This window comes from Chiloscyllium plagiosum, unplaced genomic scaffold (genome assembly GCF_037043375.1).
Source record: "Chiloscyllium plagiosum isolate Xiang-an unplaced genomic scaffold, Cpla_swu_hap1 HiC_scaffold_26, whole genome shotgun sequence".
NCBI lineage: Eukaryota > Metazoa > Chordata > Chondrichthyes > Orectolobiformes > Hemiscylliidae > Chiloscyllium > Chiloscyllium plagiosum.
The window spans coordinates 179,715-206,004 of NW_028270164.1; the positions used below are offsets into that span (position 1 = coordinate 179,715).

The window sequence follows — 26,290 nt, forward strand, 5'->3', positions numbered from 1 at the left end:
TTTGTTGGCTCATTGCTAGTCATTCCTTTGATTTTCAGTGTGTAATTTTTTTATTGGATAAGAAATTATTTTCACCTGACAGTTAATGGAACTAAATTGCTGTGATCACACTGCAGTATTAGGCACAAGTCCTGAAATCTCTCATTTCTAGCTGTGTTCTATATGAACTACATCGTTAACAATAACTTTCCATTTTTCATTGTCCATACTGATGCAGTGCAGTAAGCCAAGAACCAAGGTGACAGGTCATAGGACAGATGTAATGTTAGGTGTGATTTATATTTATTATAACATCATTTATTTTAAATCTTTGAATTTTGTAAATAATGGCATATGTGTTTCCTCCATATCTTAAGAGGTTTAATTATTAACTAGCAGCATTTCTGTAATGATTTTTAAAAAAAACTATTATAGGGAGATCTTCTGGAGTGTAATGGGACTTCTTACATTGGGAGTGTGTCTGAGTGAACAAAGTAAACAGGGTAGAGTACTAGACTTTCAGAAGATTCTGCAATTGTTCTTTTGATTTGGGAAAACATCCATAGCTTGGAAAAAATTAATTTTGTACTTGCAGTTTTGGCTGTTTTCAGAAGTCTTGGCTTAAACTGCATCTGGAAAACCATTGCTCATGAGAAAGGAAGATCATTTTAGTGCTGTTAAGAAAGAGCTTACCTCAGTTAAGTTTAAAAGTTCCAGACCAAAAGTCATGATTTGGAGATGCCGGTGTTGGACTGGGGTGCACAAAGTTACAAATCACACAACACCAGGTTATAGTCCAACAGGTTTAATTGGAAACACGAGCTTTCAGAGCGCTGCTCCTTCATCAGGTGGTTGTGGAGGATACAATTGTAAGACACCATATGAAAGAAGTGAAACTATCATGGTATTCAAACAGATGAAAGACTCAACAAACAATCAAGGTATTTTTCAATGTATAATTTCAGTTACATCACACTGTAAACTTTTGCAATAAACTCTGTGTCTTACAGTTGTGTCCTCTACAACCACCTGATGAAGGAGCGGCGCTTTGAAAGCTAGTGCCTCCAGTCAAACCTGTTGGACTATAACCTGGTGTTGTGTGATTTTTAACTGTGTACAGACCAAAAGTGTTTGTTTAAAACAATGAAGTAATTATGTGCAGCAGAGAGAAGTCTGAGCTCAGGTGCACAACAAATTAAAAAAGAGGCTATCAAAATCTCTGAGCCAGGAACTGAATCCATCACTAAGTTAAACCCTAAAAGGGATGGAGAAGGGATTTCTCTCTGGTGTTTGAGTACGAGAATGAGATGTTATTGGGATTGTGATTGTAGTTTTACTGGGATCTTTTAAACTTTGTTATATGTAAGTAGTTTGGTTTGCTTTGATATATTTTATCATCATTTCTTTTGTACAGTAACATTCCATCAGTAAAACCAAGTTTGTAGCGTTGCATATTTGTGTCCAGTAAAACAAAAAGTCTTTGAGGAGAAAGTGAGGGCTGCAGATGCTGGAGATCAGAGCTGAAAATGTGTTGCTGGAAAAGCGCAGCAGGTCAGGCAGCATCCAGGGAACAGGAGAATCGACATTTCGGGCATAAGCCCTTCTTCAGGAATGAGGCTCATTCCTGAAGAAGGGCTTATGCCCGAAACGTCGATTCTCCTGAAACCTGGATGCTGCCTGACCTGCTGCGCTTTTCCAGCAACACATTTTCAAAACAAAAAGTCTATCAAGGCAGATTGCAGTTTGAGATCAGATTTGCTTAGTAAGAATTCTGATCTTAATACAGATCACAGAAGTTCAGCAGTGGTCATGCAATCTGCATTTTGCCTCTTTTGCAGAGGAGGCCATTTTGTGTGTAGTGAATTCCGTAGACTAGATTGAGTAAATTCCACTTAAAATCACTATTTGATGTGAAGTGAGTATTTGAGGCATGAGATGGTGAGGAGGTAAAAAGGCAGATGTTTGCCTGGAAAGGTGCCACGTGAAGGGAATGGAGTGTTAGAGCTGATGAAGAAGTGGCCCACAGTATCATGGAGGAAACACACCCTTCGGAATGCTAAAAGGGGAGGGCAAGTTATCTTTGGTGACATTACATTGGAAGTAGTAGAAATGATGGAAAATTCGAAGTTGATTATGGAAGCTGGTGGGGTACAAGAGGAAACAGATTGTGGTTCTAAATGGGAGGGGAAGGGGTGAGAGCAGAAATGCAGGATATGTGGCAGACAAATCAAGAGTCCTGGCCATCATGCTGATGGAGGAATCCTCTGTTGAAGCGGAAAAAAAAGATATAGAACATAGAATGTTACAGCATAGTACAGGCCCTTCAGCCCTTGATGTTGCACCCTACACTACTCCATTATCATCCATATGATTATCCAATTACCATTTAAATGTCCTTTAAAGTTGGCAAGTCTACCACTGTTGCGGGGCATTCCACGCGCTTACTACTCTGAGGAAAGAACCTACCTCTGACATCTATCCAATGCCTATCATTCCTCAGTTTAAAACTATGTTTCTTCATGCTAGCCATCACCATCTGAGGAAATAGACTCTCACTGCTGATCATCTTGTATGTCTCTATTAAGTCATCTCTCAACCTTCTATCTAACGAAAACAGCCCCAAGTCCCTCAGCTTTTCCTTGGAAGACCTTCCCTCCATACCAGGGACCATTCTGGTAAATCTCCTCTGCACCCTTTCCAGTGTTTCCACATCCTTCCTATAGTACGGTGACCAGAACTATACGCAGTACTGCAAGTGCGGCAGCACCAGATTTTTGTACAGCTGCAGCATGACCTCATGGCTCCCTATACCAATAAAAGCCCTCATCCAGGTCATTTATAAAAATGACAAACAGTGGCACCAAAATAGATCCTTGCGGTACACCACTAGTAACAACTCCAGGATGAAGATTTCTCATCAACCACCACCTTTTGTCTTTCAGCTAGCCAATTTCTGATCCAACCTGCTAAATTACCCTCAATCCCAAGTCTCCACATTTTCTACAATAGCCTACTGTGGAGAACCTTATCAAACACTTTACTGAAATCCATGTACACCACATTCCAGAAATACATTTTTTGTAGTGGTTACATCTTCAGCACAAACATTACAAAGAGGGATGGAAGGTCACAGACTGAGATACTAACTCGTTTCCCTTTCTACACAGATGCTGCCTAATCTGTTGAGTTTATTTCCCCAGCATTTTCTGTATTTATTTCTGAACAAATAATGTCTGATGCAATTTGCCAGCTGTCCAATATTTAACCCAAAAACAAAATGCTATTTATTGTTGGCAGTGTAAAACAAAAATAAGTCCTGGATGTAATTTGTACATCTTTCAGTATCTCTGAGAAAAATGTTTTGGGTCAATTAACTTTAATGAGAGTGTCTGTTCCTTAGGGACTGTATTTGGTGACACCAGCTGCTTTAAATTGCCCATAAGAATACATATGGTTTTCAGGAGGAGAGAGATCAAGGCCTGTTTGGTGGGGCAAAAGAAATTTCAAAGACCCAAGGAGAGAATGAGGGCTTTTGGGTGGGTGAAGGAACCGAGAAGGGGTAACAAAGGAGAAGGAAGTGAGAGGAAAGATGATCTCTCAGGAGCTCCTTCCTGCTCCTGAGCCCTCTTTGTTATAACCATCGACCCTTGTTTGTTCTCCCTCCTTCCCTCCAACCCTGTCTGTTCTCTCTAGCCCCCTCCTGGTCTGATCCCTATTTCAATGTCATGCCTGTTCTGTGCACGTGCATAGTATAGACTTTGCGCATGACTCAGTGACATTGAGGCGATGGAATTATGTACATGCGTGTTTGAGTGAATGCCCATATGCAGTTGCCCCGCAGTTTGAGTGTCAGCAGACACTATCTTCGATCATAGTTGACCATTTACCTATGCTATCTCTGTATCTTTTGATGCCGAAGAATCCAGGAGTCTGTTGATTTCTGTGTTGAACCTTCTCAATAAATGAGCTTTCACAGTCCTCTCAGGTTCACCATATTTTGAGTGGAAGATCTCCTCTTTCAATGGCCAAGCCATCATTCTGTGACCATGCACCCTGCTTCTAAAACCAGTGGGAACACTCCAGCTATAGCCACTTTGTCAAACCAAGAATGTTGTATGTTTCAAGGACATTCTTTAAAATTCTAGAACATACTGGTCAAGCTTCCTCAATCTGTCCACAAAAGACAATACTGTGATCTCATGGTTTAGTTTCATGAATCTCCATTGCATTGCCTCTGGCCAGTATATTCTTCCTTTAATTAGATTAGATTCCCTACAGTGTGGAAACAGGCTCTTCGGCCCAACAAGTCCACACTGACACGCCGAAGAGTAACCCACCCAGACCCTCCGACTAATGCACCTCACACTATGGGCAATTTAGCATGACCAATTCACCTGACCTGCACATCTTTGCTCTGTGGGAGGAAGCCGGAGCACCTGGAGGAAACCCACGCAGACACGGGAAGAATGTACAAACTCCACACAGACAGGTGCCCGAGGCCAGAATCAAACCTGGGACCCTGGTGTTGTGAGGCAGCAGTGCTAACCACTGAGCCACCATGCTGCCCCAGTGGAGACCAAACTCTGCACAGTATTCCATGTGCGGTCTCACTGAGGCTGTCTACAATTCACATCACGTCTCTCTACAAATACATCTCTAGCAAGGTGTCTTGACTATTGTACAAAAATCCCCTTGCGTTACCCTGCTCTCTAGCCCACTTCCTCTTGTTTACTCATTCTCCCGCGCTCTCCTTCACCTACTGTCTTACTCAACGATAATCGCTTGGCTGTTTTCTCTTTCTTGCTCATCCAATCTCGTTGCCCAGTCTCTCTCTCCCTATCTTGAGCTCTCACACCTGCTTTCATTCGCTTGCTCTCACTTGCTCACCAGCTTTCACTAGCCCCCTCAGTGCGCCATCTCATTGCACTCTCTCTCCCTCAGTTGGCTGTGAGCTGTCTCGTTCTCACATGCTTTCTCTTGCAATTTTTCTTGCCTCCCCTCCACTCTTCTCATTTGCCCATTCTCTCCTTCACTGGTACTCTCTAATTCTATCCCACTAATATTTTGTGTAGGTTGTGCTCTTTTGCTAGCATGGGCTTTCTTTAGTCCACCACCTTGCTCTCTTTCTCACAGGTTCTCATCCTCACTCGCTCACTCAAATGCATTCTTTCAGTGTTTTGTGTTTACTCCATCTCTCTTTTTTTCTCTCTGTCTCTCTCTCTCTCTGTAGCTCCATCCCTTCCCCCCCACTCTTGTCTTACTCTAGCTGTCACCACCACTCCCATCCACTCGATTCCTCCTCCCTCCTGCTCCATCCCTCAACCCCCTCCCACCCACTCCATCCATCCCCATCCTTCCCCCTGCTCCATCCTTCCCCCACCCCTATCTCGCTCCACCCCTTCTTTCTCTCTCGCTCTCGCTCTCTCCTGCTCCACCTCATGGTAATAGTGTCGTCGCAAAGTGACTGGACCGGTAATCCAGAACCAAGCCCTATTTCCATGACCCTCTAAATTAATCACTTTCAAATATATATTCAGGTGCATTTTGGAATTCCTATGGATTCTGCCTCCACCACTCTCAAGCAGCCTATTCCAAATCGTAACAACTCTAAGTAAAGAAGCCCAGTTTCTCTATTCTTTCCTTGAAACAAAAATCCCTCATTCCTGGTATCATTCTAGTAAATCTCCTTTGCACTCTCACCAATGCTTTAACATCCTTCTTAAATAAGGTGCCCAGAACTGAACACTACTACAAATGGGATGTGGCCAATGATTTGTGAAGGTACAACATAATTTCCTTGCTTTTATACTCTATGCTTCTATTTATAAACCCAAGAATCCCATAAGCCTTAGCAACTATTTCAACTTGCCTGACCCCCTTAAGCAAAATATTTCATTGTACCATGATGTCCCCCTATTTTAGTACTCCCCTCATAGTTGTACCACTGAGCTTATGTTATTTCTCTGTGCTTCTCATACTGAAATACATTGTCTCACATTTCTGTTCATTGAAATTCATCTGTCAGGTGTTTGTCCATTTGACCAACATGCCAGTGACCCTCTGAAATCACCTCAGCATTATCCTCGCAATTCAGTGTTCTCCCTAGTTTAGTATAGTCTGCAAATTTAGAGATTTTGCCATCAACAGCCATCTCCAAAGTGTTTGTAAGATCAGAAAAAGCAAGCGTCCCAACACCAATTCCTGGGGAATGCTGTTTTCAACTCTTCTCCAATCTGAGAAATGCCCATCCATACCTATACTCTGTATCCTGTAGTTTATCCAACTTTCCCAAACACGTCCAGCTTGCTAACCATCTGCCATATGGCGCACTATCAAATGCTTTCAGGAAGCCCAAATATACTACATCCACAATATTGTCCTGATCCACTGCCTGTCTCACTTTGTCAAAGAGCATAGTCAAATTAGTCTGACAGGACCTGCTTTTTACAAAACCATGGAGCCTGTCCAGTATTAACTTATTTTTCTCTAAGGGTTTATTTACCTTATCCCATATTATGGTCTCCATCAGTTTTCCCACTATTATTGTCAAGCTGACAATCTGTAGTTTCCTTATTCCTTTGCCCTTTTTTGAACAACAGTGTCATGTTCGCAATTCTTCAGTCACTCTGGGACTAGTCCTGTATATGAGGGTGCCTGGCTGCACAGTTTGCTTCTTAGTTGTCTCAGTAATTTGGAATACATCCCATCTGAGCCTAATATCTTCTTTACATCAGAATTGTCCTTGCCCCAATTTAGAACAAAGAAAATTACAACACAGGAACGGGCCCTTTGGCCCTCCAAGCCTGCGCTAATCCAGTTCCTCTATCTAAACCTCCTGCCTATTTTCTAAAGATCTGTATCCCTTTGCTCCTCTGCATCCTTTCTAAAGCATCAACATTCTTATGGTAATTTGGCAACCAGAACTATATGTAATATTCCAAATGTGGCCAAACCAAATCCTATACAATTGTAACATGACCTGCCAACTCTTGTATTCAATACCCTGTCCGAAAAAGGAAAGCATGCCATATGCTTTCTTGACCACTTTACTGACCTGCGTTGTCACCTTCAGGGAACAATGGACCTGAACACCCAGATATCTCTGTACCTCAATTTTCCCCAGGACTTTTCCATTTACTGTATAATTCACTCTTGAATTGGATCTTCCAAAATGCATCACCTCGCATTTGTCCGGATTGAACTCCATCTGCCATTTCTCTGAATTCTCAGTCTCAGGAGTCACTGAGAAGCCAGCAAATTAGGAATTTGGTCAACAATTGAAAATCAAACTTGGATGCAATAAACGGATAGAAACATACTGCAAAACTGTTTTAGTTCCCATTGTGAAATCGTGAAAAACACAGGAGTTGCATTTGTATGAAACCAGTATTTAACTTCTTGGATACAGAATGTAGTCTGTGAATATGATCAAAATTGTTGTGGACTCAAAACGTTCTTGGAGAAGGTTGCAGTTGTAATTGTATTTTGAAATATACTTTTCTTTACAGTGACACGGATACCATTGTTGGATTACCACGGCCCATTCACGAAAGTATAAAAACTCTTAAGCAGGTATGTGAGCAAATGCAGCTATTAATTGACTACAGCAACTGTTCCTCTGAAAAACTACAAATGTCATTGTCAAACTTGGTTTCTTCTGTCTCTATCTTGATGCAAAAAGTATACAATCTCCAGATGTTTTGCTTTATTTTCTCCATATTTTTCCATTATCTATGTATCAGGAAATACTTTCACATGCACCAACACTCCAGTAATTTGCTGCTTTGTCTTGGAAGGTGTCAAGCTTCTTGCGTGTTGTTGGAGCTACACCCATCCAGGCAAGTAAGGAGTATTCCATCACACTCCTGACTTGTGCCTTGTCGATGGGGGACAAGCTTTGGGGAGTCAGGAAGTGTTATTCACGGCAGGGTTTCATAGCTTCTGACACCTCCAGTTGGCAGTGCATTTATATGGCAAGTCTAGTTGAATTTCTGGTCAAAGACAACTCCATGATGTTGATAGTGGTGGAATCAGTGATGGTAACACTATTGAATTTCAAGGGGTGGATGTTAGATTGCCTGGCATTTGTGTGCCACAATTCTTCTCCTGTTGACCCAAAGCACTTCATGGATACCCAGTGTTGAATTGCTAGATCTGTCCCACTTAGCACGGTGATATTGCCACACAACATAATGTGGGGTGTTATCAATACTAAGGCAGGAATTTGTCTCAATAAGGACAGTGCGATGGTAACTCTTACTAATACTATCATGACTAGGTATGTGTACAGCTGGAAAATTGATAAGGATGAGGTGAAGTATGTTTTTCCCCTCATGTTGGTTCCCTCACCACCTGCCACAGACCCAGTCTGGCAGCAATGTCCTTTAGGACCTGATCAGCTCAATTAGTAGTGCTGCTGTCTGAGCCAGTCTTGGTGCTGAGCATTAAAATCTACCACCCAAAGGACAGTGTTCTAGCAAAAGGGGTAAATAGGGTGGTCACTAGGACTTTAAACTTGTGAGTCGGGGGGAAGAGAAAGGGAAAACGACAGGGAGTATGGAGTCAAATAGAAAGATAAGCAGCGGGTTAGCATGTGTGCAGGGTTTAAGTTCAAGGCAGACTAGGAATGAAGCAAAAAGGAAGGATAACTTAGGATATATTACTAGAGATGTTGGGTATCGTGAGGATAAGAAAATTAGCATTAAGCTGCTTTACCTGAATGTTTGTAGTATTCGTAACAAAGTAGATGAATTAACAGCACAAATCGTTGTGAATGATTATGATGTGGTAGGCTTCACAGATGTGGTTGCGGGGGGTTCAGGACTGACAGTTAAACATCCAAGGATTTACGACTTATCGAAAAGACAGGGAGGTGGGCGGACAACTTGCCTTGTTAGTTAAGAATGGAATTGAATCTATGGCACTGAATGACATAGGGTCAGATGATGTGGAGACTATGGGTGGCGTTGAGGAACCACAAAGGCAAAAAAGCCATAATGGGAGTTACGTACAGACCTCCCAATAGTGGTCAGGACCAGAGGTGCAAGATGTACCAGGAAATAGATAGAGCATGTCAGAAAGGCAAGGTCACGGTGATCATGGGGGACTTCAGTATGTAGGTGGACTAAGTGAATAATGTTGCCGGTGGATGCAGAGAAATGGAATTCATGGAATGCCTACTAGATGGAACAGCTTGTGATGGAGCCCACAAGGGAGCAGGCTCTTCTGGACTTAGTGCTAAGTAATGAGCCAGACTTTATAAAAGATTTTAAAGTAAGGGAACACTTAGAAGCTAGCGATCATAATATGGTAGAGTTTAGTCTGCAGCTGGAAAGAGTGAAGGCAAAATCGGATGTAATGGTGCTACCATTAAATAAAGATAATTAGAGGGGCAGGAGAGAGGAACTGACAAAAAGTGACTGGAAGGAAAACCTAGTGGGGAAGATAGAGCAACAATGGCAGGAGTTTCTGGGTGTAATTGAGGACACAGTACAGAGTTCATCCCAAAGAAAAGAAAGATTACCTGGGGTGGGATTGGGTGGGAATTAAGCAGCCATGGCTGACAAAGGAAGTCAGAAAATGTATCAAAGGAAAAGAGAGAGCCTATAAAGTGGCCAAGAGCACTGGGAAATCAGAAGATTAGGAAGACTACAAAAACAAACCGAGGACAATAAAGAGAGAAATAAGGAGAGAATGAAATATGAAGGTAGGCTAGCCAATAATATTTAAAATGATAGTAAAAGCTCCTTTCAACACAAAAGAAACAAACGAGAGGCAAAAGTAGACGTAGGGCTGCTCCAAGTTGATGCAGCAAGGCTAGTGCTGGGAGGTAAGGACATTGCTGAAAAACTTCATGTCAGTTTTCACAGTGGAAGACATGAGTAATGTCCAAAAATTAAGGAGAGTCGGGGGCAGAGTTGAGTATGGTAACTATTACAAAAGAAAAAGTGCTAGGAAAGCTAAAAGGTCTAAAATTGACATATCTCCTGCCCTGATGGGCTACATCCTAGAGTTCTGAGGGAGGTGGCTGAGGAAATAACGGAGGCGTTGGTTGTGACCTTTCAAAAGTCATTGGAGTCAGGGAAAGTCCCAGATGATTGGAAAATTGCTGTTATAACCCCCTTGTTCAAGAAAGGATGAGACAAAAGATGGAAAATTATAGGCCGGTTAGCCTAACCTCAGTTGGTAAAATTCTAGAATCCATTGTTAAGGATGCAATTTCTAAATTCTTGGAAGTGCAGGGTTGGATTAGAACAAGTCAGCATGGATTCAGTAAGGGGAGGTCATGACTGACAAATCTGTTAGAATTCTTTGAAGAGGTAACAAGTAAGTTAGACTAGGGAAACCCAACGGATGTATGCTAGACTTCCAAAAGGCCTTTGATAAGGTGTCTCATGGGAGGCTGCTGAGTAAGTTTAGGGCCCATGGTGTTTGAGGTGAGTTACTGGCATGGATTGAGAATTGACTATCTGACAGAAGGCAGAGAGTTGGGATAAAAGGTTCTTTTTCAGAATGGCAGCTGGTGACAAGTGGTGTCCTGCAGTGTTCAGTGTTGGGCCGCAACTGTTCACTTTAAATAATAATGATGTGGATGAAGAGACTGGGGGCATTCTGGCAAAGTCTGCCGATGATACGATGTTAGGTGGACAGGCTGGTAGTATTGCGGTGGTGTGGAGGCTGCAGAATGATTTAGACAGCTTTGGAGAGTGATGCAGGAAATGGCTGCTGAAATTCAACGTGAGCAAATGCAAGGTCTTGGACTTTGGAAAAAAGAATACAGGCATGGAATGTTTTCTAAACAGTGAGAAAATAAAACCAAAGTACAAAGGGATCTGGGAGTGCTAGTCCAGGGTTCTCTAAAGGTTAACTTGCAGGTTGAGTCCAAGATTAAGAAAGCGAATGTAATGTTGTAATTTATCTGAAGAAGGTTAGAATAAAAAAGCAGGGACTTTATAACGCTCTGGTTAGGCCCTATTCAGAATACTGAGTCCAATTTTGGGCTCCACACCTCAGGAAGGACATACTGGCGCTGGAGTACATTCAGCAGAGATTGACACGGATGATCTTACTTCTGTGGTAGGCAAAGTAATGGAAAGGGTACTGAGGGATAGGATTTATGAGTATCTGGAAAGACACTGTTTGTTTAGGGACAGCCAGCACGGATTTGTGAAGGGTAGGTCTTGCCTTACAAATCTTATTGAATTCTTTGAGGAGGTGACCAAGCATGTGGATGAGGGTAGAGCAGTGGATGTAGTTTACATGGATTTTAGTAAGGCATTTGATAAGGTACCCCATGGTAGGCTTATGCGGAAAGTCAGGAGGCATGGGATAGAGGGAAATTTGGCCAATTGGATAGAAAACTGGCTAACCGGTCGAAGTCAGAGAGTGGTGGTAGATGGTAAATATTCAGCCTGGAGTCCAGTTACAAGTGGAGTTCCGCAGGGATCAGTTCTGGGTCCTCTGCTGTTTGTAACTTTTATTAATGACTTGGATGAGGGAGAAAGTGAGGTCTGCAGATGCTGGAGATCAAAGTTGAAACTTTATTGCTGGAACAGCACAGCAGGTCAGGCAGCATCCAGGGAACAGGAGATTTGACGTTTCGGGCACAGGCCCTTCTTCAGGAATGAGCAGAGAGTGTTCAGCAGGAGAAGATAAAAGGTAGGGAGGAGGGACTTGGAGGAGGGGTGTTAGAAATGTGATCGGTGGAAAGAGGTCAAGGTGAGGGTGATAGGTCGGAGTAGGATGGAGGCGGAGAGGTCAAGAAGAAGACTGCAGGTCAGGAAGGCAGTGCCGGGCTGGAGGGATTCGGCTGAGACAAGGTGGGGGGAGGGGGGATGAAGAAACTGGTGAAGTCCAAGTTCATCCCCTGTGGTTGGAGGGTTCCCAGTCGGAAGATAAGACGCTCCTCCTCCGACCGTCGCGTTGTTGTGGTTTGGCGGTGGATGAGTCCAATGACCTGCATATCCTCGGTGGAGTGGGAGGGGGAGTTGAAATGCTGTGCTACAGGGTGGTTGGGTTGGTTCGTCCGGGTGGCCCAGAGGTGCTCTCTGAATCGCTCCGCAAGTAGGCGGCCTGTCTCCCCAATATAGAGGAGGCCACACCGGCTGCAGTAGATGATGTGGGTGGAGGTGCAGGTGAATCTGTGGCGGATATGGAAGTTTCCTTTGGGGCCTTGGAGAGAAGTGAGGGGGGAGGCGTGGGCGCAAGTGTTGCACCTCCCGCGGTTGCAAGGGAAGGTGCCGGGAGTGGAGGTTGGGTCGGTGGGGGGCGTGGACCTGACAAGGGAGTCGCGGAGGGAGTGGTCTCTACGGAAAGCTGATAGGGGAGGGGAGGGAAGGGAAATATATCCTTGGTGCTGGGGTCTGTTTGGAGGTGGCGGAAGTGACGGCGGATGATGCGCTGTACATGGAGATTGGTGGGGTGGTAGGTGAGGACCAGTGGGGTTCTGTCCTGGTGGTGGTTGGAGGGGCGGGGCTCAAGGGCGGAGGAGCGGGAAGTGGAGGAGATGCGGTGGAGGGCACCGTCGACCACGTCGGGGGGGAAATTGCGGTCCTTGAAGAAGGAGGCCATCTGTGTTGTACGTATTTTGAACTGGTCCTCCTGGGAGCAGATGCGGCGGAGACGAAGGAATTGGGAGAATGGGATGGCGTTTTTACAGGGGGCAGGATGGGAGGAGGTGTAGTCCAGGTAACTGTGGGAGTCGGTTGGTTTGTAGTAGATGTCCGTGTTGATTTGGTCGCCTGAGATAGAAACAGAAAGGTCTAGGAAGGGGAGGGAGGAGTCCGAGACTGTCCAGGTGAATTTGAGGTCGGGGTGGAAGGTGTTAGTGTAGTGGATGAACTGTTCAACCTCCTCGTGGGAGCACGAGGTAGCGCCGATACAGTCATCAATGTAGCGAAGGAAAAGATGGGGGGTGGGGCCAGTGTAGTTGCGGAAGATGGATTGTTCCACATACCCTACGAAGAGGCAGGCATAGCTGGGGCCCATGCGGGTGCCCATGGCTACTCCTTTTGTTTGGAGAAAGTGGGAGGATTGGAAAGAAAAGTTGTTCAGGGTGAGGACCAGTTCGGTCAGTCGAAGGAGGGTGTCGGTGGAAGGGTACTGGGTGGTACGGCGGGAAAGGAAGAAGCGGAGTGCTTTGAGTCCTTCGTGATGGGGGATGGAGGTGTACAGGGACTGGATGTCCATGGTGAAGATGAGGCGTTGGGGACCGGGGAAGCGGAAATCCTGGAGGAGGTGGAGGGCGTGGGTGGTGTCACGAACGTAGGTGGGGAGTTCTTGGACTAATGGGGACAGGACCGTGTCGAGGTATGCCGAGATGAGTTCGGTTGGGCGGGAGCAGGCTGAGACGATGGGTCGTCCGGGGCAGTCAGGTTTGTGGATTTTGGGCAGGAGGTAGAAACGGGCGGTGCGGGGTTGTGGGACTATGAGGTTGGAGGCGGTGGATAGGAGGTCCCCTGAGGTGATGAGGTTATGGATGGTCTGGGAGATGATGGTTTGGTGGTGGGGGGTGGGGTCATGGTCAAGGGGACGGTAGGAGGAGGTATCTGCGAGCTGGCGTTTGGCCTCAGCGGTGTAAAGGTCAGTGCGCCAAACTACTACTGCGCCTCCCTTGTCAGCTGGTTTGATGGTGAGGTTGGGGTTGGAACGGAGGGAGTGGAGGGCTGCGCGTTCCGAGGGTGAGAGGTTGGAGTGGGTGGGAGGGGTGTGGGAGTTCAGGTAGCGGTTAATATCGCGGCGGCAGTTTGCTATGAAGAGGTCGAGGGCAGGTAGGAGGCCAGCATGGGGTGTCCAGGTGGACGGGGTGTGTTGGAGGTGGGAGAAGGGGTCGTCAGAGGGTGGGCGAGAGTCTTGATTGAAGAAGAAGGCACGGAGGCGAAGGCGGCGGAAGAATTGTTTGATGTCACTCCGTGTATTGAATTCATTGACCCGAGAACGTGTGGGAACGAAGGTGAGACCTCTGCTGAGGACTGATCTGGATGAGGGAGTCAAAGGGTGGGTCAGTAAATTTGCAGATGATACGAAGATTGGTGAAGTCGTGGATAGTGAGGAGGGCTGTTGTCGGCTGCAAAGGGACTTAGATATGATGCAGAGCTGGGCTGAGGAGTGGCAGATGGAGTTCAACCCTGCCAAGTGTGAGGTTGTCCATTTTGGAAAGACAAATAAGAATGCGGAATACAGGGTTAACGGTAGGATTCTTAGTAAGGTGGAAGAACAGAGGGATCTTGGGGTCTATGTTCATAGATCTTTGAAAGTTGCCACTCAGGTGGATAGAGCTTGTAAGAAGGCCTATGGTGTATTAGCGTTCATTAGCAGAGGGATTGAATTCAAGAGTCGTGAAGTGATGTTGCAGCTGTACAGGACTTTGGTTAGGCCACATTTGGAGTACTGTGTGCAGTTCTGGTCATCTCACTTTAGGAAAGATGTGGAAGCTTTGGAGAAGGTGCAGAGAAGATTTACCAGGACGTTGCCTGGATTGGAGAATAGGTCGTACGAGGATAGGTTGAGAGTGCTCGGCCTTTTCTCGTTGGAACGGCAAAGGATGAGGGGTGACTTGATAGAGGTTTATAAGATGATCAGAGGAATAAATAGAATAGACAGTCAGAAACTTTTTCCCCGGGTACAACAGAGTGTTACAAGGGGACATAAATTTAAGGTGAAGGGTGGAAGGTATAGGGGAGATGTCAGGGGTGGGTTCTTTACCCAGAGAGTGGTGGGGGCATGGAATGCACTGCCTGTGGGAGTGGTAGAGTCAGAATCATTGGTGACCTTTAAGCGGCAATTGGATAGGTACATGGATGGGTGCTTAAGCTAGGACAAATGTTCGGCACAACATCGTGGGCCGAAGGGCCTGTTCTGTGCTGTATTGTTCTATGTTCTATGTTCTATCCTTGGAATGGTAGGCCTAACATATGATCTGAGGATTCTGGGATTGTATTCATTAGAGTTTAGAAGGTTGAGGGGAAATCTAATAGAAACTTACAAGATAATACATGGCTTAGAAAGGGTGGAAGCTGGGAAGTTGTTTCTGTTAGGCGGGGAGACTAGGACCCGTGGGCACAGCCTTAAAATTAGAGGGGGTCAATTTAGAACGGAAATGAGGAGACATTTCTTCAGCCAGAGGTTGGTGGGCCTGTGGAATTCATTGCCATGGAGCGCAGTGGAGGCCGGGGCATTAAATGTCTTCAAGGCAGGGATTGATAAATTCTTGATCTCGCAAGGAATTAAGGGATATGGGGGCAGTGCGGGTAAGTGGAATTGAAGTGCCCATCAGCTATGATTAAATGGCAGACTAGACTCGATGGGCCGAAAGGCCTTATTTCCACTCCTATGTCTTATGATCTTCTTTTGCGACATGCCATCCCCAGTGCTTCTTCCGTGTGTTGCTCAGCATGGTGGAGTCCTGATTCAGCTGCTGAGTTAAGACGGTGCTTGGAAGTCAGGACTTTTCCTTGCCAATGTTTAACTTGAAGCCTTGATACCTCATGAAGTCTAGTGTCAGTATTGAGTGTTACCAGGGCAACTCCCTCCCAAATGCATGCCACTGTGCTGCCACCTCTGCTGGGTATGTCCTGCCAGTGGGACAGGACTTCACCAGGGTTGGTAATGATGCTGTCTGGGACGTTGTCTGTTTGGTATGATTCTGAGAATGTAACTATATCAGGCTATTGCACAACTAGTCTGTGAGTCAGCTCTCCCAATTTTGATCCTAGCTCCCATATATTTGTAAGGAGGACTTTGCAAGGATGACAGAACTGTGTCTGTCATTGTCTTTTCTGGTGCCTAGGTTGATACCAGGTGTTCATCCAGTTTCATTTCTCTTTGGAGACTTTGTGGTGATTTATGCAACTGAATTGCTCGCTTGGTCATAGGGCAGTTGAGAGTCAACCACGTTGCTGTGGTTCTGGAATCCAAACTCCCCACAGTCACCCAAAGCAGGAATCAAACCTGGGTCCCTGGCACTGTGAGACAGCTATGCTAACCACTAAGCCATCTTGAATGTAGGAACTGATTGTTAAAATTTCTGTGGCTTTGCAAGGAGGGTTGGGAAATGGTGAAAACTAATGTAGAATTAGATTTTATCATCACATGTACTCAAGTACAGAACTACAGGAGTATAGTGATAGATTTAAGACAGACATCAGAGGCAGGTTCCTGACGCAGAGAGTGGTAAGGGTGTGGAATACCCTACCTGCTAATATAGTCAACTCAGCCACATTAGGGAGATTTAAACAATCCTTAGATAAGCACATGGATGATGATGGGATAGTGTAGGGGGATGAGCTGAGAACAATTCACAGGTTGGCACAACATCGAGGGCCAAAGGGCCTGTTCTGCGCTGTATTGTTCTATGTTCTATAATGAAAAGTGTACAGTGTCGCCATTGTTGCTGCTATCTATGGTACAAAAGTACCTAGGTACAAAATGTTGGGTACAAAGTAAAAAAATAAAGAAGCAAAGTTAAAAGTTACAAATTACAGTCCTCCTTAGTATTAAGAAGAAAAATAAAGAATGAAAGTTAAAAGTTCAACATTGCAGTCTTAAGTGCTTAGCTGCGCTGGGCTCGCATTCTCTACAAGAACTCGATCTCCTTCACTTTGGCCAGCTCTGCTGCCCCCGCCAACTTGTGTTCCTGAGGTAGGTGCGTACAGAAACCAGAGAATTTATAATGGGAAGCAAAGAAATGGCTGACTATCTCAATTCATACTTCACTTCTGTCTTCATAAACATGGACACGAATAACGTACCATAAATAATGAGGAACCCAGGGTTTAGTGAGAGGGAGCAACTGAAGCAAATTTGTATGAGTCACAAAATTGTGTTGGAGAAATTGGTTAGGGCACTTTTGTCTGAAATTTTGATCTCCCTCCTTTAGGAAGGATGTTAGAACATAGAAGAGTACAGTACAGAACAGGTCCTTTGGCCCACGATGTTGTGCCAAGGGTTAATCCTAATGTAAAATTAAATAACTTAACCTACGTACCCCTCAACTCACTGCTATCCATGTGCAAGTCCTGCAGTGGCTTAAATGTACCTAATGACTCTACTTCCACCACCACCACTGGCAACGCATTCCATGCATTCCTGCTTAAAGAACCTTCCTCTGACATCCCCTCTATACCTTTATCCTAATATCTTAAAACTATAACCCCTTGTTCCAGTCAATCTGCCCTGGGGAAACGTCTCTGGCTATCAACTCTATCCATGCCTCTCATTAGCTCCTATACCTTGATCAGGTCACCTCTCTTCCTCCCCCTCTCCAGAGAGAGAGGTCCGAGCTCATTCACCCTCCCTTCATAAGGCAAGCCCTCCAGTCCAGGCAGCATCCTGGTAAACCTTCTTTGTACCCTCTCCAAAGCTTCTGTATCTTTCCTATAGTAGGGCGACCAGAACTGGACACACTATTCCAAGTGAGGTCTCACCAGGGACTTGTAGAGCTATAGCAAAAGCTTGCGGCTCTTAAACTCAATCCCCCTGTTAATGAAAGCCAAAACACCATATGCTTTCTTAATAATCCTATCCACTTGGGTGGCAACTGAGGGATCTGTGTACTTGCACACCAAGATCCCTCTGTTCCTCCAAGAATCCTATCTTTAATCCTATATTCAACATTCGAGTTTGATCTTCCAAAATGCATCACTTTGCATTTATCCAGGTTGAACTTCATCTGCCATTTCTCAGCCCAGGTCTGCATTCTGTCTATGTCACACTGCAGCCTGCAATAGCCCTCGATACTATCAACGGCACCTCCAACCTTTGTGTCATTGGCAAATTTACTAACTCACACTTCAACCTCCTCATCCAAGTCATTTATAAAAACTACAAAGAGTAGAGGCCCAAGAACAGAGCCCTGCGGAACCCAACTCAACATTGACCTCCAGGCAGAATACTATCCATCTGCAACCACACTCTGCCTTCTGTCAGCCAACCAATTCTGAAACCAGACAGTCAAATCTCCCTATATCCCATACTTCCTGACTTTATGAACGAGCCTACCATGGGGAACCCGATCAAATGCCTTGCTGAAGTCCAAATACACCACATCCACTGCTCGTCCTTCGTCGGCCTATCTTGTCACCTCCTCAAAGAACTTAATAAGATTTGTGAGGCATGATCTGCCCCTCACAAAGCCATGCTGACTGCCTTTAATCATGCTATGCTTTGCCAAATAGTCATAAATCCTATCCCTCAGAATTCTTTCTAAAACTTTGCTGACCATACACGTAAGACTGACTGCCCTGTAATTGCCAGGGATTTCTCTATTCCCCTTCTTGAAAAGAGGAACAACATTTGCCTCCTTTCAATACTCCAGTACGACTCCTGTGGAGAGTGAGGAAGCAAAGATCTTTGCCAGCGGCTTAGCAACCTGCTGTCTTGCTTCCCGGGGCAGCCTAGGATAAATCTGCTCTGACCCTGGGGACTTATCAATCTTAATGTTTTCAACTTCAACTTCATCGATCTTGATCTGGTCAAGCTTGTATCCCAGCTCCTCAAAGTTCTCATTCACAACAAGGTCCCTTTCCTTAGTGAAAACTGAAGCAAAAAACTCATTTAGGGTTTCCCTATCTGCTCACATTCCATGAACAAGTTCTCTACGCTATCCCTGATCATTCTCTCATTCCTCACGTATGAGTAAAATGCCTTTGGGTTCTCCCTAATCCTTCTTGCCAAGCCTTTTTCGTGCCCCCTCCAGACTCTCCTCAGTCCATTTCTGAGCTCCTTTCTAGTAAGCCTTTCTAGTAAGCCTGTAATCTTCTAAAGCTGTGCTAGATCCTTGCTTCCTCCACCTTATGTAAGCTGCTGCCTTCTTTTTAACGAGAAGCTCCTCTGTTCTCGTCATCCAAGGTTCCTTAATCTTACCCCTTCTCACCTGTCTCAGAGGAACAAATTTGTGCATCACTTGCAACAACTGCTCCTTAAAAGGTCTCTACGTTTCTATTGTGTCCTTTCTGTGGAACAATTGCTCCCAGTCTGTACTTCCCAAATCCTGTCTGATAGTGTCATAATTTCCTTTTCCCCAACTAAATATCTTCCCTCGGTAACTGCTCCTTTCCCTCTCCAAGGCTATGGTAAATGTGAGGCAGTTGTGATCACTGTCACCAAAGTGTTCTACCACCGCTAGTTCTGACACCTGTCCTGGCTCGTTGCTGAGCACCAAATCCAAATGGCCTCTCCCTCATCGGTCTCCTCCTGCACACACCTGACAAAAATGGCTCCATCTAAACCACCTGCACTAAGGAGATTCCAGTCGACATTGGGAAAGTTGAAATCACCCATAACAACAACCCTGCAACATCTGCATTTTTCCAGAATCTGCCCACCTGTGAGTTCTTCAATCTCTCTATTGCTATTAGGGGGTCTGTAGAAAACCCCCAGTGAGGTGACTGTTCCCTTGCTGTTCCTAACTTCCACCCATATGGACTCAGTAGACAAACACTCCTCAACAACCTTCTTTTCTGTAGCTGTGATGCACTCTCTGATTAGCAAATGATGTGAAACTTGAAACGGTTGGGAAAAGATTTACAAGGATGTTGCCATGGTTGGAGGGTTTGAGCTATAGTGAGAGGCTGAACAGGCTGGGACTGTTTTCCCTGGAGCATCAGAGGCTCAGGGGTGTCCTTATAGAGGTTTATAAAATCATGAGGGGCATGGGATAGGGTAAGTAGACTGTATCTTTTCCATGGGTAAGAGAGTCCAAAACTAGAGGGCATAGGTTTAAGGTGAGATGGGAAAGATTTAAAAGGGATCAAAGAGACCACCTTTTCACTCTGAGGGTGGTGCATGTATGGAATGAGCTGCCAGAGGAAGTGGTGGAGGGTGGTGCAGTTACAACATTTAAAAGACATATGGATGGATAAACGAATAGGAAGAGTTTAGAGGAAAATGGGCCAAATGCTGGCAACTGGGGCTAGATTTGAGGCTAGGACCCGAGGGCATAGCCTTAGAATAAAGGGAAGACCTTTAAGAGTGGAGATAAGGAGAAACTACTTCAACTAGAGAGTGGTGAATCTATGGAATTCGTTGCCACAGAAGACTGTGGAGGCTAGGTCATTGAATATATTTAAGACGGAGATAGGTTTTTGAGTATCAAGGGATACGGAGAGAAAGTGGGAGAATGGGGTTAAGAAACTTATCAGCCATGATTGAAATGCAAAGTGGCCTTGGTGGGCGGAATGGCCTAATTTCTGTTCCTATGTCTTATGGTCTTATTTATTTATTATATCTCATTGGCATTGATGACTTGGACCAAAGTATCTGTTTCTGTGCTGTGTTTCTCAATGTCTCCAAATTCTCCTTAAGGAAGTCACCCAGAGATGGTCAATCCATTGATGGTCATCTTTCAAGATTCTTTAGACTCTGAAACAATTCTGGCAGATTGGAGGGTTTCGAATATAAGGAGGCAGAGGGAAAACAGTGAATTATAGACCATTGAGTCTGACGTTGGTCATGAGGAAGATGCTGGGAGTTTATTATCAAGGATTTTATACCAGAACATTTAGAAAAGAGTGGTAGACTGTGTAGCAGTTTCTTCCCTCAAGCCATCAGGCTCCTTAACACTGTATGATCGGACGTTTTTTTCCATGTGAAATTCGTTGCATGACTTCAAATTGCTGATAGAACAATGTCTTAATTATTATTCTTTTATTACACTGTAATTTGGGTGTTTGCACTTCTTATGCACTTCATGCCACCCTTTGTATGACTTGTAGTTTGTGCTGTCCATGTACCATCTTGGTCCTGGAGGAACACTCTATTTTTACGTTGTATGTGGAAGAAAACAAATAAAAACTACTGTACTCTACTCTAGAATCAGACACCGTCAGCATGGTTTTACCAGAATCTCTAATCTGATAGTAACAGTCATCCACTTATGACAGTGAAATGATTTTCCTCTCAGGGTAGTGAATCCGTGGTATTCTTTACTGCAGAGGGCTATTGAGGTTGGTCAGTAAGTATATTCCAGCCTGAGAAAGACATTTTTACTCATTGCTGGAATCAGAGGTTATGGGGAAAAGCCAGCAAAGTGAAATTGAGGATTTCGGAAAAGTCATGATCTCACTGAATGACAGAGCAGATTCAGTGGCATGGACAGCCTACTTCAGAGTCTTTCTCCCAGAATAGTAATGTCAAAAAATTGGAGGCATAGGTTCAAGAGAGATGTGCGAGGAAAACATTTTATGCTGAGGACGATTTGTGCCTGAAACGTGCAACCAGGGCAGGTGGTAGAAATAGATATGATCGTAACATTTAAGAGGCAATTCGACGCTCATGTGGACAGGCAGCGAATAGAAGGATACAGACCATATGCAGGCAGATAGGGTTAGTTTAGAATGGCAACATTGTGGGCTGAAGGGCATTTTCCTGTGCTGTACAGTTCTGTGTTCTGCTCCTTCACCTTATGATCTTACCACTACCAGGACTGTACCTGTTGTCTTCAGAGAAAAGGTTGGGAAGATTAGACTTGTATCTTTTGGAATTAGATGAAACATGCAAGGTCCTGAGAGGTCTTGACAGGGTTGATGTGGAGAGGATGCTTCCTCTAATGGAAGAATGAAGAACGATGGAAACACTCTTTCAAAACCCGGAGCTGCCCATTTGAAACAGAATGGTAGTGATTTGTTTACCCTCTCTCTGAGGCCTGTAAATTTTTGGGACTCTTGTCCTGCAAAGATGGGGGAATCAGAGTCCTTTAATGTTTTTAAGCCATATGTAGATAGATTCTTGTTAAGCAAGGGAATGATAGGTTATCGGGGGTAGGCAGGAATTTGGATTGAACTTGCAATCAGCTCACCCATATAGTACTGAATGGCAGTGCAGGCTTAAGAGACTGAATGGCCTACCCCTGCTCCTAATTTGTACATTGTTATAAGCACCACAAGGCATCCCTGAAAATGAGGTACCAACTTATTGGCATGAAATTATCCACTTTTTCTTCATAACTGGCATACTCTTATCAGCTTAACTGATCTCAAATGTGATGAATTTGAAGGAAGCTTTGAAAACCTGCCCAATCTCATTGTAAATATTATTCACAATAAAGCATCTAAGGTGAGGGTAGGGGTGCGACAGATTCCATTAAGATTTCCATCTTCAAATGAAGACAGGGTTCCATCAAAGGACAAGGCTATAAGATTCACAACCAACTTCAGTTATTGTGCTGATAGGGTGATGGATCAGCCAATCATCAGCAAAGTGAAAGGAAGAGTCATTTATATTACTACTAATTCTCCAAGATTTATAAATATTCTCTTTGGGTTTTGCCAGGATTGCTTGTTGCAGCATTGATTCAAATGTAGGCATGAGCTAAATTCTAGAGTTGAGAATGAATGCTTTTGATATCAAGACAGTGTTTGACTAAATTAGCTCCAAGGAACTGAAGGCTCCAACTGTTCATACCTGGCACAAAGTAAGATGGTTGCCATTGTTATGATATCCAACCAGAACGTCACTACAGGAGACTCTTTAACCAAGCATCCAAGGCCCAATAATTCATAATTGCATTACCATTGACCAGAATTTCAACTGGGCTAGCCACATAAGTGTATAGACTATTACAGCAGGTCAGAAGTCATCTATTCTGTATTGACTAACTCCTCAAAATGTCTCCAAAGTCAATAAGTCATATATCAGGACACTAGTGGAATACTCTGCACTTCCCTGGAGAGGTGAAATGGCAAAAATGTAATGTGAAGTTTGACACAACCCAGGACAAAGCAGCCTGCTCGTTTTGAGTTCAATATATTATTGGCATAACATGACTGTAGTGTATACCATTTCTAGAATGCACTGCAACAATTTACGAAGGCATTTTCAACAACATCTCCTAAACATGTGACCAGTATCATCAGTAGGACCAAAGGAACAGGGTTCAGATGAACTCATCTACAATAACCCATCAAAGCTGCATATCATCCTATCATGGCTATGTACCCACTGACCTTCCAGTTTTGTCTGATCAAAATTGAGAAGCTGCAAACCAAGCAGTTAATTTGGAAGCTCATCCACCATATGGACTGCAGTAGTTCAAGAAGTAATCTTACCTATACCTTCCTTCTCAAGGACATGAAGGATGGGCAATAATTGTTAACCTTTCCAGTGACATCCCTTTCATGGGATTTAATGGATGATGTATCAAAGCCCATGAGACAGCTGATATGAAGAATATCACTTGTACACAGCAGGGGATTTGAGAGCACTAACATTGAAGTACTGCTTTTCTCAACAGTTGTAATATTTGAGGCTGTCTGCTTGAATTGGAATGTGTTCAGTTCCCCAAATCCAATGTTCTAAATAACAATAAACGTCATTGAGAAATATATATTCTGTATTCTTCGTTTTTAAAATAGATGAACATAGAAATATGACAATGAATAAATTAATTATTTTGTTTACTTTACAGCACAAGTACATTTCAATATCTGAGATTCAGATAAAGAAGGAAGAGGAATATTTGAAAAAGCCACTCTCAGCGGTACGGATAATGCTATTTAAAATTTTGAATTCAGCTCATGTCAGTTAACAGGATTTTTAATAATAAATTTGATTCTTAAGAACCTGGTCTACCTATAAAAACATCTAACTTTACATAGAATATTCACAACCACTACCACTGATACACTGTGTGATGTGGAAGTGCTGGTATTGAACTGAGTGGACAAGGTTAGAAGTCACACGACAACAGGTTAGGATCGAATAGGTTTATTTGAAATCACAGGTTTTCTGAGCACTGCCCCTTCGTCAGGTAAAGTGAAGAGAAGCGCACAGGCTCAGAATTGATAAGCAGAGATCAAAAAATCATGCAAACGGTGTGAGTGGAGTGTTGACGGGCTGAATAATAAGTCTCTGCAAAGTGTGGGACAGTGTGAGTAATGATGAAGGGCTTATGCCCTAAACGTCGATTCTCCTGCTCCTCAGATGCTGCCTGGCCTGCCGTGCTTTTCCAGCAACACGCACTTGACTCAGATCTCCAGCATCTGCAGTCCTTTGTCCTGGTGTGAGTAAAGTGTCAACAACTGAGTAGCAAGTGAAGGGATAACCTACAATCTGGTTAATTGAGGCAGAGAGATAATTACAAAAAAAATAAAAACAAGGTAGTGCTGGAGACAAGGCACATGGATGGGATAACGTGATGCATGCTGAGGGTATAACCAAAGTAACAAGTAATCCAAAATTGTACGACCAATTAAAGTAGAGAGATCATAACAATTTATCAAGGTAGTGGTTTCAAAACAGGACAGTAAGGAAGATTTTATTAAGTTATTTGTTTCCATAAGCAGAGATACAAAAGCAATTGAAAATGATAAAGACACAAAAAGTTATTTTTTTTCTAAATTAAAATTAATTAAATACAATAAGGATGAAGGATCAGGTGATGTGTTGTTTCTGCATGATATGGAAGCTGGTGGACTCTTATTGTGGCTCCCAGTGACCATATCTGTAGTAATGTTGGTTACTGGAAGAATTCTGGCTCAGAGTCCATGAACTGGAGTCTGAGCTTCAAACATCGCGACACATCGAGGAAGGGGAGAGTTACCTGGCTGCTGTATTTCAGGAGACAGTCACACCTCTTAGATGCACGAACCTGAATTCAGCCAGTGGTCAGGGACAGGAGGGTATGGTTGTGAGTGAGGCAGATAGAGATCCAGGAGGTAGAGTTGCAGGAGCGTCAGCCCCTGTCTTTGTCCAACCGGTTCAAGAGTTTTGCTCCCTGTGTGGGCAGGAATGGGTCTGAAGGGAGGATGAGACAACTGACCACAGCGCCATGGTGCAGGAAGCCACTCAAGTGGGGGGAGAAAAGAGAAATGTTGCAGACAGGGATAGTATGGTTAAAGTTGAAGAGTGTGGTGCTGGAAAAACACAGCTGGTCAGGCAGCATCCAAGGAGTAGGAGAATCGACATTTCGGGCATAAGCCCGCCATCAGGAATGAGGCTTGTGAGCCAAGGGAGCTGATAGATAAATGGGAGGGGGTGAGGCTGGGGGGGAAGGTAGCTGGGAATGCGATAGGTAGATGAAGGTGGGGGTGAAAGTGATAGATCAGAGAGGAGGGTGGAGCGGATAGGTGGGAAGGAAGATGGACAGGTAGGACCGTTCAAGAGGGCAGTGTCGAGTTGGAAGGTTGGAACTGGGATAAGGTGGGGGGAGGGGAAATGGGAAAACTGGTGAAATTCACATTGATCCTGTGTGATTGGCGGGTACCAAGGTGGAAGGTGAGATGTTGTTCTTCCAGGCGTCGGGTGGTTAGGGTTTGGCGATGGAAGTGGCGCAGGACCTGCACCTTCATCTACCAACTGCCTTCCCCGCGCCCCCCTCCCATTCATTCCTCAGCCCCCTTGGCCCACAAGCCCCATTCCTGATGATGGCCTTATGCCCAAAACGTCAATTCTCCCACTCCTCAGATGCTGCCTGACCTGCTGTGCTTTTCCAACACCGCACTCTTCCATATTGATCTCCAGCATCTGCAGTCCTATCTTTCTCCTAGATAGTATAGTTAGAGGCATAGACATTTCTCTGTGACCAGAATCGATAGTCCTGAAAGTTCTGGTGCTTAGGTTCAGGATATCTCATCTGGGCTGCAGAGGAACCTGGAATGGGAGGGTAAAGATCTAGTGGTCATGGTCCATGTGGGTACCAACAACATTGATAAAAGTAGGGCAGAGGTTCTGCTAAGCAAGTACGAACAGCTAAGAGCCACATTACAAAGTGGAACCAAAAAGGTCACAATCTCTGGATTACTACCTGAGCCATGAGCTAATTGGCACCGCATCAGTAAAATTAAGCAGGTAAATGCATCAGAGATTAATTGGGAGAAATTAGTTTGGATTCATGGAACATTGGCACCAGTAGTGGGGAAGAAAAGATCTGTTCCGATGGGATAGTCTTCATCAGAACCATGCTGGGACCAGGATCCAAGCAAATCACATAATTAGGGCTGTAGATAGAACTTTAAACTAAATAGGGTGGGGGAGGTGGAGGGTTAAGTTATCGGGAAATTAGAAAACCGAATTAAAGGAGGGGGTAAGAGTTCAGAACTCAGGAAAGGTTATTTAAACCTCCAGCACAGACACAAATAGTGCATGGAAAGGGTTAGCAATCAAACTTCAAGCACACTGGACAAATGAATGACATTGAGAAGAGGGTTGGTAATTCAGGACTGAAGGTGTTATATCTGAATGAATGCAGTATAAGGAATAAAGGAAACAGTCAGGTTTGGTGTGGACAACAACGTGACAGATGGAATACAGCACGCCAAAGCATGAAGTCACCTATTTTGTATGATAAAGAAAAGAGTAAATTATTTTTTTAATTGCT

At 44.3% G+C, this 26,290-nt stretch overlaps 1 protein-coding gene across 1 annotated transcript in view; it reads left to right on the forward strand.

The window, feature by feature from the left end:
• strip1 (striatin interacting protein 1) overlaps positions 1–26,290 on the forward strand; it is a 215,805-nt gene that overhangs the window by 107,130 nt on the left and 82,385 nt on the right. Inside the window, exons 12-13 of the mRNA XM_087973399.1 lie at positions 7,488–7,551; positions 23,381–23,452. Coding sequence (XP_087829525.1) covers positions 7,488–7,551; positions 23,381–23,452 — 136 coding nt within the window. The remainder of the gene's footprint in view (positions 1–7,487; positions 7,552–23,380; positions 23,453–26,290) is intronic.